At 33.4% G+C, this 18744-nt stretch overlaps 5 protein-coding genes across 6 annotated transcripts; 3 read left to right on the top strand and 2 right to left on the bottom strand.

The window, feature by feature from the left end:
* Positions 1-45: 45 nt before the first annotated feature.
* On the bottom strand, positions 46-3378 carry LOC126852326 (histone acetyltransferase KAT2A-like). Its single transcript, XM_050597018.1, has 5 exons — positions 3199-3378; positions 1977-2933; positions 1352-1912; positions 536-1251; positions 46-378 (listed from the first exon to the last, which is right to left on the bottom strand). Exons 1-5 carry the CDS (start codon positions 3318-3320, stop codon positions 185-187), a joined length of 2550 nt encoding a protein of 849 aa, XP_050452975.1. The 5' UTR covers positions 3321-3378; the 3' UTR covers positions 46-184.
* A 573-nt stretch (positions 3379-3951) lies between these two features.
* Positions 3952-7425, bottom strand: LOC126852328 (histone acetyltransferase KAT2A-like). 2 transcript variants are annotated; one of them, XM_050597025.1, is made up of 6 exons: positions 7207-7425; positions 6915-7078; positions 5853-6821; positions 5212-5772; positions 4396-5114; positions 3952-4219 (listed from the first exon to the last, which is right to left on the bottom strand). In XM_050597025.1, coding segments are annotated over exons 2-6 (2445 nt in total). In that variant the 5' UTR covers positions 6917-7078; positions 7207-7425; the 3' UTR covers positions 3952-4025. The 2 variants fall into 2 exon arrangements, with proteins under 2 accessions (XP_050452982.1, XP_050452981.1); XM_050597024.1 differs by having other exon boundaries at positions 6915-7425.
* Positions 7426-7566: 141 nt separating this feature from the next.
* Positions 7567-8646, top strand: LOC126852385 (transcription initiation factor TFIID subunit 10-like). The gene is made up of 3 exons (XM_050597157.1): positions 7567-8075; positions 8214-8278; positions 8420-8646. Exons 1-3 carry the CDS (start codon positions 7956-7958, stop codon positions 8619-8621), a joined length of 387 nt encoding a protein of 128 aa, XP_050453114.1. The 5' UTR covers positions 7567-7955; the 3' UTR covers positions 8622-8646.
* Positions 8647-9087: 441 nt separating this feature from the next.
* On the top strand, positions 9088-10723 carry LOC126852363 (hsp70-binding protein 1). The gene is made up of 5 exons (XM_050597103.1): positions 9088-9280; positions 9360-9582; positions 9664-10066; positions 10134-10371; positions 10467-10723. Exons 1-5 carry the CDS (start codon positions 9237-9239, stop codon positions 10675-10677), a joined length of 1119 nt encoding a protein of 372 aa, XP_050453060.1. The 5' UTR covers positions 9088-9236; the 3' UTR covers positions 10678-10723.
* A 635-nt stretch (positions 10724-11358) lies between these two features.
* On the top strand, positions 11359-18309 carry LOC126852374 (putative glutathione-specific gamma-glutamylcyclotransferase 2). The gene is made up of 4 exons (XM_050597142.1): positions 11359-12509; positions 15059-15094; positions 15204-15466; positions 15876-18309. The coding sequence occupies exons 1-4, from the start codon at positions 12342-12344 to the stop codon at positions 16135-16137; spliced, it is 729 nt and encodes a 242-aa protein (XP_050453099.1). The 5' UTR covers positions 11359-12341; the 3' UTR covers positions 16138-18309.
* The last annotated feature ends 435 nt before the right edge of the window (positions 18310-18744 follow it).

Below are 18744 nucleotides of genomic sequence, written 5' to 3'. Positions count from 1 at the left end.
ATATATATATATGTATTCATATATAATTTTAATACAAATATACTGCACAAAAAGCAGTATGCATTTCTCAATATGGACTTTCTTTATATAGCAAGTAGACTTTGTAGTAAGAATAAGTTAAGAAGTTTCAATTGTCAACATATTATCATTATGTATATATATCACAACACTATTAAAAAAAATTTTACTTATCCCAGAGACCGGCTTTTTTCATACGCGTTTGAAAGTATTCCTCCAAGGCATTGGCACATCGGTAATATTCAGTGTCGGGACTATTGTACAATCTGCAGTTAATAAAGATTCGTAACATGTCCGCTATAAATAATCTCTTAATTACGTAATATCCCGCGTTCAAACGATCTTGCATGGTTTTGAGATCTGTAACAAAAATAAATAAATCTTTATCTCTCTGCGCATTTGTTATATTCGAATGACTTTTCTTCGCAATTATATAGTTATTATAAGGCAATACATGCGTAAGCAATATATGCAATTCTAAGTCAGTTAAATGTACAAACATTTTTGTTGTGCTTACCCATAGGATATATTATATGATCGTAATAATCTGGAACATCATTTTTATCTACGGGTTTCAGGAAAGGCCATGCTGTATTGTGTTTCTTCACACTGCTCAAAATACTATTTAATGTGTTATATAAGTTTTCTGGGCTTGTGTCTATTGATTCCGGACCTTGCGTTCCTTTTGTCACAGCCCTCGTTCTAGTTTGAGCGGAACTTTTCCATCCAGTTTCATGAATTCCCGGGATAGACTCGATGGGGATTACCTTCACGCCTTCTTTAAAACATGTCAAGCCCGGGTGCGCTTTTTGTATTTCCTGTTGCCTTTGATGAATCAATTTCTTTAAAATTTCTTTCTGCTTTCTGATAACCGCTGTGAATTCGGTATACACAATCTTTGGATTCAGTTCACAATGCATCAATGTCGCTTTTACATAATATTTAATGTATCCCTGATGTACTGATTTCGGCAGTTTTATGTCTTTGCTAAATCCCTGCTTCTTAAAATATCCGATAGCGAAATCGTCTGCGAATGTGAGAAAATGTAATATGTTGTTCTTGATATGATAATCTTTCAACATATTCATCAAATGCGTCCCATATCCTTTTACTTGTTCGTGACTTGTGACAGCACAGAACACTATCTCGGTGAAACCTTGACTTGGAAACATACAGAAACAAATACCACCAATTGGTCGACCGTCCTTTATCAAAGCCAATGTTTTATGCTTTCTACAAGAAAAAGATACATTCTATTACTGTGATTATATAAATTTATTTAATATATTAATATTAAACTATAATATTTATTTTATATATTGACATTACTTACGGATCAAAAACAAGTTGAGTAATATATTCTTTGAATGTTTCAGGTAATTGATGGCTAAATATATCTTGTAATCCTATTAGCCAAAGCATAGTTTGTTTAGATACTGGTCGTGTAAGGCTATTTCCAACTATATGAAATTCTATTATCTTTTTACTTTCTTCATTTTTAGCAGTTTCGTCCCGTGGAAGATCTGGTGGAAATACTGCGTCAGAACCAGATATATAATTAGTGTCATTAATAGACGCAACAATTTCAGCAATAGTTTCATCTGGCAGATCCTCAAAAACTTCTTCGTTCTTTCGCCTCTTTGTTTCAAGACGCACTTCGGTGTAAGGACGTTTCTCCTGAATTTTCTTCACTCCAGGACTGATATTTATTGTTGTAAAATTGTCTTTTTGATTTGGAGTTACAGTAACTTTTTCAAATTCTCCCGGTTTTCTTGTCTGATTTCCTTTTGATTCCAAGGCAGATTGAAGATGAGACGGTGGCGATTGTTTAAATTCAGGATCCCAGATAGGTGAATGATTAGAATAAATCTCTTTTTCCAATAATGAGAGAAACCTTGAATATAAAAGATTATAACTCAGCTGATATTCATAAGATATGAATATAAGAAAGAACATACTTGGGAAAATGTGTTAAAAATAAAGCTCTTCTCTCCGTCGTCATTTTTTCTTCTTCAGTATGAAATCTATCCATTAATTGTTTACAAATTGATCTAAATACAGCTTGTAGCAGAGTTTTTCCGAAAACTAGTGCAGTATCATGATGTGGCAACGAATCGCAAAATGCAGGTACATGGCAGAAGACAAGCCAACGAGTATAGTTAATTCTATAAGCATTGATGTCGTCCGCTATTCGTCTGACACTGGGTGTTTCAAAATTCCAATAATTCAAACAATGCAAAAACATTTTCGCCATATCGCACGTTAATTGCCATTCTCTTGGAGGCAAATGACTGAATTTATATAAAACAAAATTCATGACTGCCTTTGCTATACTTGGTCTTTCAAATGGCGGATGTCCCAATGTAGCTTCTTCAGTTGGTTTTGTTAAAGACAAAATACTTTTCCTCAATGTTTTGTATAAAAAAAAATATATTTTCCTAGTATCGGGATCTACTTCTTTATGTATGCACATAAAAATATTGTCTGTATCAATAGCCATTCCCAATAATCTATTGATTTCTTCATCAGATTGCACTGATAGATGTTTAATATGATTTTCTAAAGTATGAGTACACATCTTGCATGGATCAAAAAAATTTATAACGGGCTGTTGTGTCTCGCCTTTCTGTGACTTCGTAATCGGTTGCGCATTTTTCCAGCCATTACATTTGCAATCCTCTGCTTGACAAGCACTATAATTTGCAAGTTTCAATAATTTCTTAATTTGTGGGCAATTGTACATTTGTTGCTTGCGCTGTTGTATCTTTAGGAGGTTGGTTTGTCGATTTGCTTGATTCTGTGGCTTAGTTGAGTTTAAATCTTTACTTTCCTGTTGCAAGGTACTTGTAACAGATTGGCCAGTCTCTTCCGAAGAAGCTAATATCGTTTGAGATTTGACGGCCTCGGATGCCATCCTTGAAAAAAAATATTACAATAGTCATATTATATCGTGAAAAAGTAATTATACATAAATCAATCTTCAATCATTATATTTTTTTTTTTAAATAAATTAATACATATATTAATTGATAGTTAATATCTTTTACAATACAAACAAATTAGATTTCATTTCTCTTAACGCAAACGAAATTAAATTATTTATTCCCGATGATATATTGTTGGCTCGAGTATATATTTTTGTTTAAACAATTAAGACATTTAAAACATTACGATTCTCACTTTGTTATAATCAGCACATTTTCTATGATGTTGTAAATTATAATGTATATTATTATATTGTTGATGTGGAACACAAATTTTTGACAGCTTAGGTTATATAAATTGCATCGCTCCAAATGCATCTCCCTCCTCCAGGTCTGTCACTGCACATAAGTCTGTTCGTGTTGCCTGCACTTTCTGTACCTAGACTTTTCGCTTTCTCTTTCTCTCTTTAATATCAAAATATATATTTATTTCGCTTTAAATGCAGAGATTTTTAAAGAGCGCAAGCAATACGAACAGACGTAGAATGATAGCTTTTGCACACAGGACGCATCAACAAAAAACGATACATTAGTCAATTAAAAAATGCTTCACTCTTAATTATATATAAATCTCTAATTTTTTTACTATGTTTTATTATAATCAAGTTATTTACCAAGGGATAATATTTATTATCTTATGAACGCGTGTGTCCAAAAAAAAAACGCGATTCTTATGATATGAAAAACGCAGAAAATGTAGAAAATAAATCATACTTTGAAATCTATATGTTATCTCATACATACTCAAATCTTAGCATTTTCTATAAATTTAAAAATACGGAAAATATATAAAACGTATGTAATATTTTATTGATTTTTATTTCTTTCATAGTTCTTTCATAGTTCTTTTATGAGTATTTCTTTATAGAAATACTATTTTATAATACAGTTAAAAGCTATGTGAAAACTCTGTGTGCATATGTGTGTTTTAAAAATAATAAAGAAATAATATAGACAAATATATATATTTATCGTATTTGTATTTTCTTATATTACATCACACAAGAGAAGATTGAAAAGATTTTACTTATCCCATAGACCAATCTCTTTCATACGTGTTTGAAAATACTTTTCTAGAGCATTAGCGCAGCGATAATAATCAGTATCGAGACTATTATACAATCTACAATTTGTAAAAATTCGTGTCATGTCTGCTATAAATAATCTTCTAGTTACATAATATCTGGCTTTTAAACGTTCTTCCATGGTCTTGAGGTCTGCAATATAAAAAATCATGTACTATTATATATATATATATAAACTTTATTTATTACTATTTTATTATTTATAGCAATGCTAAATTTTATTGTTTTATCATTGCATTTTTTCATTTTATTATTAAAAATAAGATGGTAAAAAATTCTTACCATCTTAAAACTAAAAAATTTCTTACCCATAGGATATTTTATATGATCATAGTAATCTGGAACATCGTCCTTATCTACAGGTTCCAGGAACGGCCAAGCTGCACTGTGATTCTTTACACTATTTAAAACACTATTCAAAGCATTATATAAAGAATCTGACATATCTATGCAATCCACTTCTGAACTTTGAGTTCCTTTCGCCAGACCTCTCGTTCTCGCTTGCGCATAACTCTTCCATCCGGTTTCCCGAATTCCCGGAATAGATTCTACAGGAATGCCTCTCACACCCTCTTTGAAGCATGTTAAGCCAGGATGAACCTTTTGTATTTCTTGTTGCCTCTGATAAATTAATTTTTTGACGATCTCTTTTTGTTTTCTTAAAACTGATGTAAATTCGGTATATACAATTTTAGCATTTAATTCGCAGTGCATTAATGTCGCTCTTTCATAATCTTTAATATATCCTTGATACATCGATTTTGGTAACTTTATATCTTTGCTAAATCCCTGCTTTTTAAAATACCCAATGGCAAACTCATCCGCAAATGTAAGAAAATGCACTATATTATTTTTTATATGATAATCTTTCAACATGTTCATCAAATGCGTCCCGTATCCTTTTACTTGCTCTTGACTTGTAACAGCGCAGAATACTATCTCAGTGAAACCCTGAGTAGGAAACATGCGAAAACAAATACCACCGATTGGACGACCGCCCTTTATCAGAGCCAGTGTTTTATGCTTTCTGTATATAATAAATAATATATATTATTCTTAAAGATAACTTGTTATGTGATAAATTAATTGACATATTACTAATATTTTAAATAAGATATACTTACGGATCAAAAACAAATTGAGATATATATTCTTTTGGCATTCTGACCAATTGATGGCTGAATACATTATGTAATCCTATCAGCCAAAGCATAGTTTGCTTAGACACAGGTTGTGTCAGACTGTTTCCAACAATGTGAAATTCTATGATTTTCTCACTTTCTTCATTTTTAGCAGTTTCATCCCGTGGACCGTCTGGTGGAAAGACCGCATCAGGACCACACATATAATTGGGATCATTAATAGTTGCAACAATTTCAACAATAGTCTCATCAGGTAGATCCTCAAAAGCCTCCTCGCCTTTTCGCTTTTTTGCATCGTGTCGTGCTTCGGAATAAGAACGCTTTTCGGAAAGCTTTCTTATTCCAGGACTAATATTGATTGTAGTATAATTATCCTTTTCATTTGGTGTCACAGTGACTCTTTCAAATTCTCCTGTCTTTCTCGCTTGGTGTCCCTTTGATTCCAATGCAGCTTGCAAATGAGAAGGCGGTGCTTGTTTAAACTCGGGATCCCACATAGGCGATTGGTTATTATAAATTTCTACTTTAAGCATCGAAAGAAACCTTAAATATTTATAATTATGTAGCAGCTGTTCTATTAATAATACAGTAATATACAAAGAAGAAAAAAATTTTAAATATACTTAGGAAAATGAGTTAAAAGTAAAACTCTCTTCTCTGGTGTTATTTTATCTCTCTCATTATGGCACTTATCCATTAATTCTCTACAAAGTGGTTTGAATACTGCTTGTAACAAAGTCTTTCCAAAGATCACAGGAGTATCGTGATGAGGTAAAGAATCACAAAACGTAGGCACATAGCAGAACATAAGCCAGCGGGTATAATTAATTCTGTAAGCGGGATTTACATCCAAAACACTAGTTCGTTTAGCGCTAGATGATTCAAAATTCCAACAATTTAGACATTGCAAAAACATTTTTGCCATGTCACACATTACTTGCCATTCTCTCGGGGGCAAATGACTGAATTTAAATAAAACAAAATTCATCACTGCCTTAGCTATACTAGGTTTTTCAAATGGCGGATGTCCTAAGGGACCTTCTGCAGTTGCTTTTGTCATAGACAAAATACTTCTCCTCAATATTTTATATAAATGAAAATATACCTTTCTAGTATCGATATCTTCTTCTCTGTGTATACTCATAAAAATATTGTCCGCATCAATAGCCATTCCCAATAATCTATTGATTTCTTCATCAGACTGCACTGATAGATGTTTAATATGATTTTCTAAAGTATGAGTACACATCTTGCATGGATCAAAAAAGTTTATAACAGGCTGCTGTGTCTCGCCTTTCTGTGACTTTGTAATTGGTTGTGCATTTTTCCAGCTGTTACATTTACATTCTTCTACTTGACAAGCGCTGTAACTTGCAAGCTTCAATAATTTCTTGGCTTGTGGTAAATTGTACATTTGCTGCTTGCGTTGCTGTATCCTCTGAATATTATTTTGTCTACTTCCATGACTCTGCAATTTGGTTGAATTTGAATCTCTAACATTATTTTCCTGTTGTAATGTACTAGTAACAGTTTGTCCAGTTTCTTCCAAGGAAGCTGCCATTGTTTGTTGATTGATATCCTCAGATGCCATCCTAGAAAAATTATTATGACATTTTATGTTATATTGAAAACAAAGCCACAATTACATATAAGATAATTTTCTCAGTAAATTAATGTTTACTTACATCAAAAGCTTCTCCCACTGTATGAATTAAATAAATTGCAATTCACCACAAATCAAGTTAATTATACTTTTATTTTCCATGTTTTTCGTTAACTCGAATATTCAATAACAATATTTAGCTGATTACGATATTTTTTTACATGTCATGATAATACAGCCACATTTCTATAATTTATTGGTACTGTTATTGATTTAATTAAATTACTTGTTTTACAATTAAAGGGTGCGTTTAATTTAGAAAGAATTTACTTAGCACATATAGCTTTACTTTTCAGGTCATAAGGTTATATTACCAATAGAGTCCTTTTTTGTCTCTCTCTTTCTCTTTATTCTTGATACTCGCTATTCTGCACTATTTTAAATCAGCTGTTCTATATTAGTAAACTGCAACTCTCTCCTCTAGAATTACGTTCAAAAAATCTATTTGTCAGAATAGAATTTTTGATTAATCAATTAGGACTAAAGATTTCTTGGTCTACTGTACTCCGATGAATAGATTTCTGATCTCTCACATGGCAAATGGAAAATAATAGTGGGAGAATAGCGCAAGATTGCGCTGCTCTCCCGCTATTATTTTTCATTTGCCATGTGAGAGAGATAGAGAGATCACATGACCACGTATCAGACAAAATAAAAATTGGGAAAAAGCATTCCATTAATGGACAGAGATCTATAAAGAAGAGAAGCAATAATAAGAATGAGATAATAAAAGGGAGAATTATTCTTCAGAATTATTCAAAATAACGAGGAGTTCAATCTCGATGATTCCAGAATAGAGAGATTTGATTGTATGAGAATTGTTCGTTACACACATATACATATACGTCTTTGCGTTTAATATCGTATAGTGTACCGTGTTTTTTGTAAACTGAAAGCGAGTCGAACACAAAGAAGCTGCAATAAGTGTTGAAGAGTGCTACTTTATGTTTTTGAAAATAAGAGAAGAGGATCTATAAAGTTTAAGAGAAACAAATAGCAAAACGATACGTTCTTGCGCTTAACAAGAGGTTAGAAATTCGTAGCGCGGTTTGTTTACGAAGAGATGGCAGAGAATTTTGGAAGGGAAACGCCATCGGCTTACAAGAAAGAAGAAGAAGAAAGCAAGACTGCAGGTCAACCGTTGTCGGACTTTCTATTGCAGTTAGAAGATTATACACCCACGGTATTAATCTGCTCTTTTGTTGAATAAAGTTCTCTAGATTTCTGATTTATCTTTGTGCAAAGCATGTTACTAAATTTGTGTTCATATGTTTGTCTTTATGCACAGATCAAGTGTATATTTTGTATGTTTTCATACTAGGTACCTGATGCCATCAGTGAGCATTACTTGCATACAGCTGGTTTTAACACTACGGACCCCAGAATGTAAGATTAAATATATGACTGTTCATATATCTATATTTAATTTATAACATGTCATTTCATTCAATAAGAATCTTTTCAACTGGAAATCTAATACTTATTCAATAATTCTATTGATTTTCATTCAATATTGATGTGTTTTAGAGTACGTCTGGTATCTTTAGCAGCACAAAAATTTATCTCAGAGATTGCCAATGATGCGCTGCAGCATTGCAAAACACGCGGTGCCAATCAAAATGCAAAGACAAAAGGGAAAGATCGACGTTATACACTGACAATGGAAGATTTGACACCAGCAGTTGCAGAATATGGCATAATAGTGAAGAAACCACATTACTTTGTTTGAAAATTAAAAGCATTTTTGAGTGCAATTGAATGTATTTATTTTACGAACGTTTTTTTTTAAAGCATTATCGATATAAAGTAACTGCAATTGGGCGCCAAAGTCTTTCGTAAATTAAGTGAGAGAGAATTAGATATATAATAAAACTACTGTATGAATAGTTGCGTGAATTCTGAAAGAGTTACTATTATGATATATTTTATTGGTAACATTAATATATATGTTTATCATTTGGCTATATTATTATTAATGTTTCTGTAAAGATTTAGGGCTGTATTTAATAACTAATTTAGTATGTGTATACTAAAAAATCAGTATATCAATTCAGAATAAAACCAAGTAGGTTTTGCACTCGAGTATATTAGATCCTATTTCCTTTGTTCTAATTGGTAGTTAGTAATCGAACTACTCCAAGCAGTAAATTTTAGAACTCTGCGCATGCGCGAGTTTGTCCCATATTCCAATGTAGATGGCTACTCTAAATATTCTTAAGTTTATGTACATTTTCCATAAAAGTGCGTTGTAAATACAAAATCCTATAAAGAGATGCGACAATTATGATGATTAATTGAAACGTTAATCATAAAGGGATTTATTTCAAATTGGATTATCCGATTAATGGGCATATCATTAGCTAAACAGAGTAACATCAAAATGAGCAGGTACGTGCGTTAATCTTGCATCATGATTAACCTCTATAATTATTTGCGTCTTTTTATATAAACGAATGTAACTCTTTAGTTCCGAGAACGGTGAATCGGAGAGGAATGTCAAGCAGGATCAGTCGAACAGCAGCGCGAGACCACTGTCAATCCAAGGCCCTTCTACCTCCAATAATGCCTCACCGTTACCAAATCAACCGAGACAACCAACCACTATGGAAGGGATGCTCAAATACGCTATTGAAGCGATGCAGAGAGAAGAAACGGAAAATAGATCGCGGGTCTATCCTTTGGACGAAGAAGTATAGTATTTAATTTAATTATTCAGATGTTTTAGGGCTTTTAATTTATTCAATGCTTATACATTGCGCTGTGTGTTATAGAAAAAAGCGTTTTTGGCCGAAGCATTATCATCGTTAACGGTGAACGTAACAGAGGAGATGCAGAAAGCAATGCAAATTTTGTCCAGTGTCGGTGATCTACGAGCCGACGACGATTCATCCGAGTGCGAGAACGCGCTGGAGAGACTGGCAGATCTTGTTGACAATATCGACTTAGCCAACGATTTTTATAAGATCGGAGGTTTCGCGATATTTCAACCATGCCTGAACTCATCGCACAGCACCATCAGATGGCGGATTGCCGATATTATTGCTGAATTAGCGCAGAATAATCCGTTTTGTCAAGACAAGCTACTCGAAGCTGGAGTATTCCCTGTATTGTTGTCCATGATTGATACAGATCCATCGGAATTGGCGAGAATAAAAGCTCTGTACGCAATATCGTGTAAGTGACAGAACGATGCCAAGCTTGGTTTTCTTGATTTTTATCTCATATTATATTTTAAACATAGGTATAGTCAGAGGACATCCGGCGTCGTTAAAATATATGGATACAAACGACGGTTACTCGGTGCTTTTGCGAGCGATGCAGAGCCCGGTGGAAAAGCTGCAAATAAAATCTGCGTTTTTGCTCTCGAGTTTATGTAGTAAGGACGACTCGAGCGATATAAAATGTACCTTAGTTAAAATGGGATTCATAGAACAAGCCGCAGGTTTGTTGGCTAGAATGAATCTACAGTCGACAGTCAGGTAATGTATTTATACCGTTTTGAGGCAAAGCATTGTGATTTCTGACATATTATTCTTAATAATATATTTAATCGAGTATATTATTTTTATCGCAGAGAACAATTATTGAGAGTCCTTAAGGGTATGGTAAATGATAATTTTTTGCCGGCACTGAAGGAATGTCGGCGTCCAGAGTTATGTTTAAGATTTACTTTGGAGCAATTATTGACAGAATTAAAACCTGTAGAAAATCAGGACGAGATAGACATGTGTTCTGAACTCCTGGATAAAGTGTTTTTCGAGCCTGACACTAATCAAGAAAGATAACAAAATTGTATAGTCTTTTCTCTCTGTGAATAAAATCATAATATTACTTCATAAATTATTTCACGCGCGCGCGAGCGTATCTACAATAGCTTTTGTAAATCTAACATTTATTTGTAGTAATTTTTCGACATTTATAATTTTAAAAAATATATACCGTGTGTGTGATAACATAAATAAAATCTGCTACATTAAATACTAAATAAATCGATCGAAATATTTCGTCGTAAAAAAAAAGAGCGTAAAAATCTGTATGATTGAACTACACATTTGCAAAATATCTTCCGATTAAACTAACAATTGAAGTTTTCCATATCTTTTTCTCCTTTTCTTGTGCTTTATATTTATTATTCGTATGTATGACTTTCTAAATTTTTTTAATTAGAAAATATATTTAAAAAATTGACGTATGTGAATTAGCTCTCTTTCTTTCTCGATATATTCCGATAATAATAATGTAACCGGTCATTTTCTTTGAATTAATTCGGTGCGCTCACGTACATCCGGGCACGATGCGTCAATCAGACGACGCGTTTCATCATCCATCCCCACCATGCAACCTCCGTTGGCGTGTACTCTACCACTTTCCTTCGTCTCTTCACTGGTTCATCGTGTGCTCTATCTCTCTCTCTCACCCTCTCTTTCTCCTTTTGGCGTACGTCTGGTCTAGTTAAACCGAACGTCAGACGGCCAGCAGTCAGCCGGTAGTTCTCATCGGATCTCGACATGTGATCGTCCCTCTGCTGGAATTTTCCAAATGTCTCGAAAATCCCGCCCGCTTGTTCGAGTTCGAGATCCTAAGGAAGATTCTGGGAGATCGTTTTTCTCCTTGGAGCGGATCTCTCGCGCTCGGCCGACCGATTGACCCAAGATCGATCCTGAAGATCGAGAGGAAGATCAATCAGTGATCAACCACCATGGAGCAAGATCGACAGCAGCTATGACCGCGAAAGAGAAACGTCATCGCTATAGAACCCGCCGACTGACGTTACGTCGAGCCATCTCGCAAATTGAAATCACCGGCGAATTAGCATCCTCGTGAGGGGTCCCAAGATATAAATTGGAGAGAACGGAGACATCGGCGTTAATCCGATGATCGAGAATCGACTTAACGACCATCCGGCATCGAGAGTGAGAGATTCACACTTGACCACGTGGGTTGCTGCTGATCGATAAGAATCCGATTCAAGAGTGACGAAGAGCTCTATTGGTGATATTTCTTTCAATCGAAATAGAATTTTTCGGAGCGCATAAATCGCTCTCTTTCTTTCTTTTCGACAGAATTTTCTCTGCAATGCACGCGAGAAGATGCAAAATTAACCAAGTTGAAAATTTTTATCCCGGAAAAGGCGAAAGATGATTTCAAACGGAAAAAAGTTTTTAGAAAAACTTGGAACACTTTATGAGCGCGCGATAACTAACTTGCTAATTCGTACTTTCTTGTGATAAGACAGCCCACGCGCTTGAATTCTTTAAACTCTCGACGACAGACGGTAGAGTATATCACGGAATGCTGAACTTTGAATTGTAAGATATTATCCGACAATATTATATTGTGATAATTGAGAAGAAGAGATAGAGGGAAGATTAAAGGAAGAGAAGAGAGAGCGCGAGAATTGCGAGAAAATTGTTGGCTGATCTTCTCTCTCGCAACAAAGAGCACGAAAATGGAGAATGGACACGATGAAATTGATAATAATCTTTGGATATTCGGATACGGATCGCTCTGTTGGCATCCTGGTTTTTCGTACATCAGAAGTATGACCGGATACGTGAAGGGCTTCGATAGGCGATTTTGGCAAGGTAACACCACGCATCGTGGGACAATCGAAAAGGTAAATTATCCTTCAATTTTTCTCTATCCATTGTTCTTTTCTCTTTTTATTATTGCCAATTATTGCTGACCTAATGTCTAGAGATCGTGTCTAATAGAGACGCATAGAATAGATTTGACTCTATCTAGGAATGTATATATGCGGTCCAGTAGGAGGCGAATTGAATGACATAACGAGTCTATTAAACAAAATTGGATTTAAATTTTCAACGATATAATTTGAGATATGGGCGATTTATTTGAGAATATTTTATGGAGTTTTGACAAAAATAATGAAATTCCTTTTTTTGAACGCTCGATTAATATATTTATGTAATTATTAAATATTTAATAATATAATTAATAAATATTGAAAAATCTTATATGAAAGTAAGTATTTAGTATAAAAAACAAAATTTTATTACATACTGATACTTTTATTATATCGATATTATTCCGACGTCTTTTTTGTGTACTGATACTCGATATACATTTTCGGTTTACATGATAATAAAAACTGGAACAGCTGTACAGACTTCGGATAAAAAAAAAACATCCGTATGGCAATGACTCCATCGTGATGCGATAAAATAAACAAAATTTCACAATTATTAATGCGAAACTAATCACTTCTGCAATCGGAGATTGACATTTGTTTGTAATCAGTTAAAAAAAAAAAACACGTTTTTTATATGTATTATTATGACGCTAATTTAATGGAAATGTATATAGAAATTAATTAATTCCATAAATTTGCATATAATAAGCTGTAAATCGAAATGGAAAGTGGACTTCTTTCGTTGGTATCAGAAGAGAAGCAAGATTATATGTAATTGTAAATTGTTCTGTTAGAACTAATGTAAGACTGCACGTTCGTTTCAAGAAAATTTCAAATCAGATTGATCGTTTGCTAAAAAAAGAACAAACAGGAACTGATAATAAGGCTAAGGTTGACCAAATCGTCAATGTTCAAGCAAGGTCGGCGAGTTTTTACAACTGTATTTTCCACTCTGCAAGAATATTCGATTTATCGTTAACTTATTAATCGTTACGTCACATCATCGTATTATCACTGATAATTTGATAATTTTATATTTCCCTACGTTATTAAATATTTAATTAACTTTGACTTTTAATTAAATCGCACAGAAATTAAAACCAGTAGCCAGTGCGTGTATGTCTTTCTCTGGTTTTCTCTCTTCCGAAAGTTGAATTATTTAAAAATGTTTCTTTTCAACGGTGTCTTTCTATTGCGTTATCGCGATGCAGGCGCGATATATACAACATATTTTCGCGTATTAAATATATATATGCATTTATTCACACGTGATTTCTGTATCGAATCACGTGACTTATATATTCGCGCGAATATTCTATTAATATCTTAATTTTGTCGCTCGCCGTGGCATTCTTTTCTTGGCTTGGCACAATTCCAAACACGTATATGAAAAGATACGTTTTTATGCGCATTGATAGTTTGTATAGACGCGTATTTCGATTTGATAAGAGTCCGCTTATTTTGATAAAAAAATATGCGCGGACGAAATTTATACAGATGCGCAATGCGAAATACAAATATGTATAACGCTCTCGTATAACGAATCTCCTTTCTTGTTCCTCTTTATTCTAAAATAATGCGCGCGAAAAGTTACTTTATTTGTTTTTATTTATTTTTGTTTTTATTTGTTTTTATTTTATCCGTACGTCCTCCCGTTTTAATTTCTTGAACGCAAGGAACGAAAAAGAGAGACGTCGCTTTTGACATTTTGACAGAATCATGTTTCTTTTCCATGCAAAACTGTTCTCGCAGAATAAATCTAGAAATGTTAAGATTATATAACGACATATTTTGTATAAAATTTTGTGTCTTCACAGCGGTATTTCATGGACATTTATTTTTCACGAAAAATATGAATTTTATCTTAATACATATTAAATAAAAAGAAAGCGTTGACGTATATTCACGCTAAAAAATCGATAAAATGAGCTCTTTAATAGATCTAGTGATCCGAAAACAGGAAATTTCTGTTTTTATTTATTGTTAGATATAAGTTTTATATAGAAACTGTCGAGACTTGAGGATATTTCTATCTTGCTGATAAAATATTAAAAGTGTAATGTTTTCGTTTTTTTAAGCACTCTTTCCACAAAGTGAATGCTTGCGCTTTGCGTTACGCTTACGTATAAATTACATGAAATTGTATAACTAGTTAGAAACCAGTAGTAACCGATATCTTTAAAGAGAAAGATTAGCTCCATGTGTGTTATTGTTGTATATGTATTACTCTTTGTTTGACATGACGTTTCGCAATATGTATATATATTCTGCTTATACAAATTTATATTACATAATGTAAAAATATAAATGTAATATAATAATAATCTAAAATGGGATATACATCTTTTCTTAAAGCAATATCTCTCTCTTTAAGAAACATAATTATTCTGAATACGAGTTTCATTCCATCGCGAAAAGATTTTCAAATTTGCAACATGATTCTTTATTTTTTTACCTCTTGCCTTAATTTATCGAATATTATGCAATAATGCTATTCCTTTTTTGCGTTGCAGCCTGGACGAGTTGCCACATTGATCGAGGAGAAAGAGGTACTTATTACAATTTAGATCAGAATAATATATGATATCATAAATAACAATTGTTTGAGAAAAAATATGGAAATCTTGTGTGTAATTAAAATCTTCTCTTTGCCGACAGGGAATAGTTTACGGGCGAGCGTTCCAAGTTCAGGATAGCGCGGCATTGTCCTATCTGGAGAATCGCGAGTGCTCTCTTGGAGGATACCTGACGACCATCGCGACGTTTCACAGTCGGGACGGGAGCAAACAGTTCTCCGTGATAATTTATATCGCCACCAACAAGAACGAGCAATGGCTCGGTGAAGCGTCGTTGCAGACCGTAGCCCGTCAAATCACCGAGTGTTCCGGCCCGAGCGGACACAACGTTGAGTATCTCCTACGGTAAGAGACGTCCGTGCAACGAACTTCCTCTCTATCCTTATTCCATTTTCGAGCAACGAAGCAAGACTGTTATTTGATCAAGTGTCACATTCTGTTCGATTGTAATGAATCTTTCAAAGCAAAAGAAAATTAAATTAATTTAATTTAATTAATTTTAAATATTTACATTGAAAAAACTATATTTTTGCAATTTGACTATTACATATTAAAATAACATTTTTATTTTATATAATGACGGAAATTTTACGAGAAATATCTTTATTAATCGAATTATTATGTATTATTTTAAAGAAAAAAAGAAAAGAACAGTTGTCTGTTAATATATTGTCCGATATATACTCTTTACTAATATTTTATTAATCTATAAGTAATATAATAAAACGATGCGTTCATATTTGATCAATGACAGGTTGGCGGACTTCATGCACCGTTATTTGCCGGAGGCGCACGACGAACACCTTTTCACGCTGGAGATGCTGGTACGCTCGCGAATAAAGGAAGAGAACATGTGCCTGGCGACGTTGATGGGTAATCGCGACTTTGTCATCGACCTCGACGAGGACGCGGAATTGGCAGGTCGCGCGGAAGCTAACGAACGGCCGCCTCGCGAGAACTCCTTCCAGTTCAGCGCGCGGATACCATCCAAGAGCTTGCGTTGCGTGAAAATGTAGTTGATCGAATTCGCAGATAGTCGCGCAAAGTTTTCGATTAGATTGTGCGTGCAATTATGGCGAATGAAAGCGAAGCGGCAGCTTATTTTCTTACGTCATATTCAAGTACAAATGACTGTTTTGATAAAGGTGTAAACTAGTAGCAGGATTACGTTTTTGTAAGGAATGTGAGTTAAAAATCATAGACTAATTAAACCTGCAAAAAAAGCTCTCGATAAGCTTTGCTATATATGTGAATTTTTCGTTGGCGCGAGAACATGAATACGCTTTTTTATCGCAGTCGATATGTATCGGCATTGATCTAAATTTAAAAAGCAGCTGCACATTCCATCGAGAATATAGTCTTGCTACCGGTATACATCTTCCTCTTAGAGGCTATTCTATCATACGTGTTTATGAGACGGCTGTGTTAATTTTGTATCGCGCAACGTGCTGGACACGTGCATGCTTAGAGATCGCGAACTTCGCCACTTCCTATTTTATACTGCCGACTTACTCTCAGCTATGTATTATTTTTTTAAATGTAAGACATTTCTTATTTTTATCTTGATAGAAAGTGAGAATCGCAATGTGTGCGCGGATAAAATAAAATCGGAATTTTTCAAAGTTTGGGACATATATACAAAGAAAGAGTTTTTGTAAACGTAGTGAAACACTTTATATTTTTATATTGAGGACTTTACGTATCTCGCTTTTAAAGGTTTATAAGCATTCTAATACTGTGAATTTATAATTTGTACATATATATAATTAATCCATTGACGCGCGAATGCGTCTCTTTCACGCACATTAAACATACAATATATATTTCTACAATAAAAATTCTAATTTTTTAAAAATTGTTTAAAAAATATTAAATATATCCACATTTTACATGGATATATAAATGGAAATAACTCTCGTTCTATGAGAGGATTTTTTTATCGGTATAAAATTTATAGAAAAAAATTATTAGACAGTATGCGTACATAAAATAAAATCGCATACACACATGCTGCAACTATTTTATCGTGCGCCAACAAGTTAGGAAATCGCATTGTGTAACGATTGATATGTTAGCGATCTTTCTTACAGATTTTACTATCAATAGATTGCTATAATTTTTTCAAAATTATTTCTATATTTGAAAACTCTTATATACATAATTTTTATCTCGATATAAAATATTTCCCTTAACTAACACATTTGACTTCTAAATCTTCATAAAATTATTTTCATCAATTATTATGACAGAAATAAATCTACACTCTTGCGTATCCGTTTTAGAGGATGGAGAAAGAGAAAGAAAGAGAGAGAATATTTGTGATGAAATATTTTTATTTTATTAAGAAAAATTGAGAATTTCGCGCAGCGAAATAAAGTGCGGTCGAGAAATTCATGAACGGTACATTGTAATATAGAACAGCCATTCATCCAGCCGCTTAGACTCTCCATGAATATTAGACTGTCTATCCTACGGAACGTTGCGTCGTACATTTTAGCTACCATTATTTTACGTAATAATTCGAACGTTCAAGTTTTAGAAGAAAATTTCCTAGAGTATATATGTTCGATAACAGTATTCTAACGGAACAATCGTACCCTTCCCCCTTCCCCTCCCTCCTTTTTTATTTAGCGATATTATATCTATAATTATGTTATCAATTTGTATGTTATGTCAAGTAGAGATTCATGCGTTTATCTACAACTATAAAAGCGTGTCACCGAAAATCGATCAAAGAAAATTGCCCATATAAACAATTCTATATTCTGCGACAATTAATGTAATTTATATTGCTCAATAACTGTCAAATGAAACGTTTTAAAATAATTGACGTTCTATCGAAATATGCAAGTAAAATATTAACTTATGCAATGTAGAAATGTTTTTTTTTCTTTTTTTAATCGTTATATCTTATATCAAAAGATTTGAATAATGCCTTTACTACCGTAATGTAAAGTTTATATCAGGCTATTTTTTAGAAACGGATGGCATAATCTTGCACATCGATTTAAGGAAATTTAGATTAAGAATATTAAAAAAATTGTATTAAGAAAGATAATCTTTTTTTCACCATGTTCTTTTTAAAAAGAAAGATGAACACGAATCTGCTATGATACTTGTGATGTGGGACCGGTTTTTGCTAAAGTAAAAGGGTCAAACTGTTCATAAAAAAAAAAAAAATAAGAAAACAGGACACAGTTCGATTCGGACATATCGTATTCGTGATGCAGTTGCACGCCGTTAGTCTCTCGACTTAAGTCTCACGTGTGTCTCAAAGTCACGCGTTCACGGGCATCAGGCTTAGAACGAGTTTAGACACTTATTGCGCGATACAACAGAGAGAAGAAAAAGAAAAAGATACGCGTCTTTGTAATGCAAAAAAGCTCACACAACGCACGTCTTAACGCTTCTCACGCATTTTTCTACGCGATCGATAGATGATCGGAAATATAAATAGCGATTCCGCAACGTAACAGATTCACGCGACCCTGATTGACGCAATCGAGTTTAATTTTTATAAATTCTTTATTAGAAGAAAAATTTATTTATATATACAAATAATTTACATACATTCTTGTTTATATTTTTGAAAGAATAAATAAATATATTTATTCTTTAAAAAT

The sequence above is a fragment of the Cataglyphis hispanica genome, chromosome 10, assembly GCF_021464435.1.
Source record: "Cataglyphis hispanica isolate Lineage 1 chromosome 10, ULB_Chis1_1.0, whole genome shotgun sequence".
NCBI classification, from domain to species: Eukaryota; Metazoa; Arthropoda; class Insecta; order Hymenoptera; family Formicidae; genus Cataglyphis; species Cataglyphis hispanica.
This window is presented reverse-complemented; position numbering and strand designations above follow the sequence as displayed.

Excerpts from the sequence above, each read along its gene's own strand:
- LOC126852328 (XM_050597024.1), bottom strand. Across the intron at positions 5,115-5,211 it reads TCTCAATTTGTTTTTGATCC|AAAGCATAAAACACTGGCTC; the intron begins GTAAGTATATCT and ends TATTATATACAG. Across the intron at positions 4,220-4,395 it reads TCATATAAAATATCCTATGG|ACCTCAAGACCATGGAAGAA; the intron begins GTAAGAAATTTT and ends TTTATATTGCAG.
- LOC126852374 (XM_050597142.1), top strand. The coding sequence starts at position 12,342 with ATGGAGAATGGACACGATGAAATTGATAATAATCTTTGGATATTCGGA. Across the intron at positions 15,095-15,203 it reads CATTGATCGAGGAGAAAGAG|GGAATAGTTTACGGGCGAGC; the intron begins GTACTTATTACA and ends CTTTGCCGACAG. Across the intron at positions 15,467-15,875 it reads AACGTTGAGTATCTCCTACG|GTTGGCGGACTTCATGCACC; the intron begins GTAAGAGACGTC and ends GATCAATGACAG.
- LOC126852363 (XM_050597103.1), top strand. The coding sequence starts at position 9,237 with ATGGGCATATCATTAGCTAAACAGAGTAACATCAAAATGAGCAG. Across the intron at positions 10,067-10,133 it reads AGCTCTGTACGCAATATCGT|GTATAGTCAGAGGACATCCG; the intron begins GTAAGTGACAGA and ends TTTTAAACATAG. Across the intron at positions 10,372-10,466 it reads AATCTACAGTCGACAGTCAG|AGAACAATTATTGAGAGTCC; the intron begins GTAATGTATTTA and ends TTTTTATCGCAG.
- LOC126852385 (XM_050597157.1), top strand. The coding sequence starts at position 7,956 with ATGGCAGAGAATTTTGGAAGGGAAACGCCATCGGCTTACAAGAAAGAA. Across the intron at positions 8,076-8,213 it reads TAGAAGATTATACACCCACG|GTACCTGATGCCATCAGTGA; the intron begins GTATTAATCTGC and ends TTTTCATACTAG. Across the intron at positions 8,279-8,419 it reads AACACTACGGACCCCAGAAT|AGTACGTCTGGTATCTTTAG; the intron begins GTAAGATTAAAT and ends GATGTGTTTTAG.
- LOC126852326 (XM_050597018.1), bottom strand. The coding sequence starts at position 3,320 with ATGCATTTGGAGCGATGCAATTTATATAACCTAAGCTGTCAAAAATTT. Across the intron at positions 1,913-1,976 it reads TTTTTAACACATTTTCCCAA|GTTTCTCTCATTATTGGAAA; the intron begins GTATGTTCTTTC and ends TTTATATTCAAG. Across the intron at positions 1,252-1,351 it reads ACTCAACTTGTTTTTGATCC|AAAGCATAAAACATTGGCTT; the intron begins GTAAGTAATGTC and ends TTTTTCTTGTAG.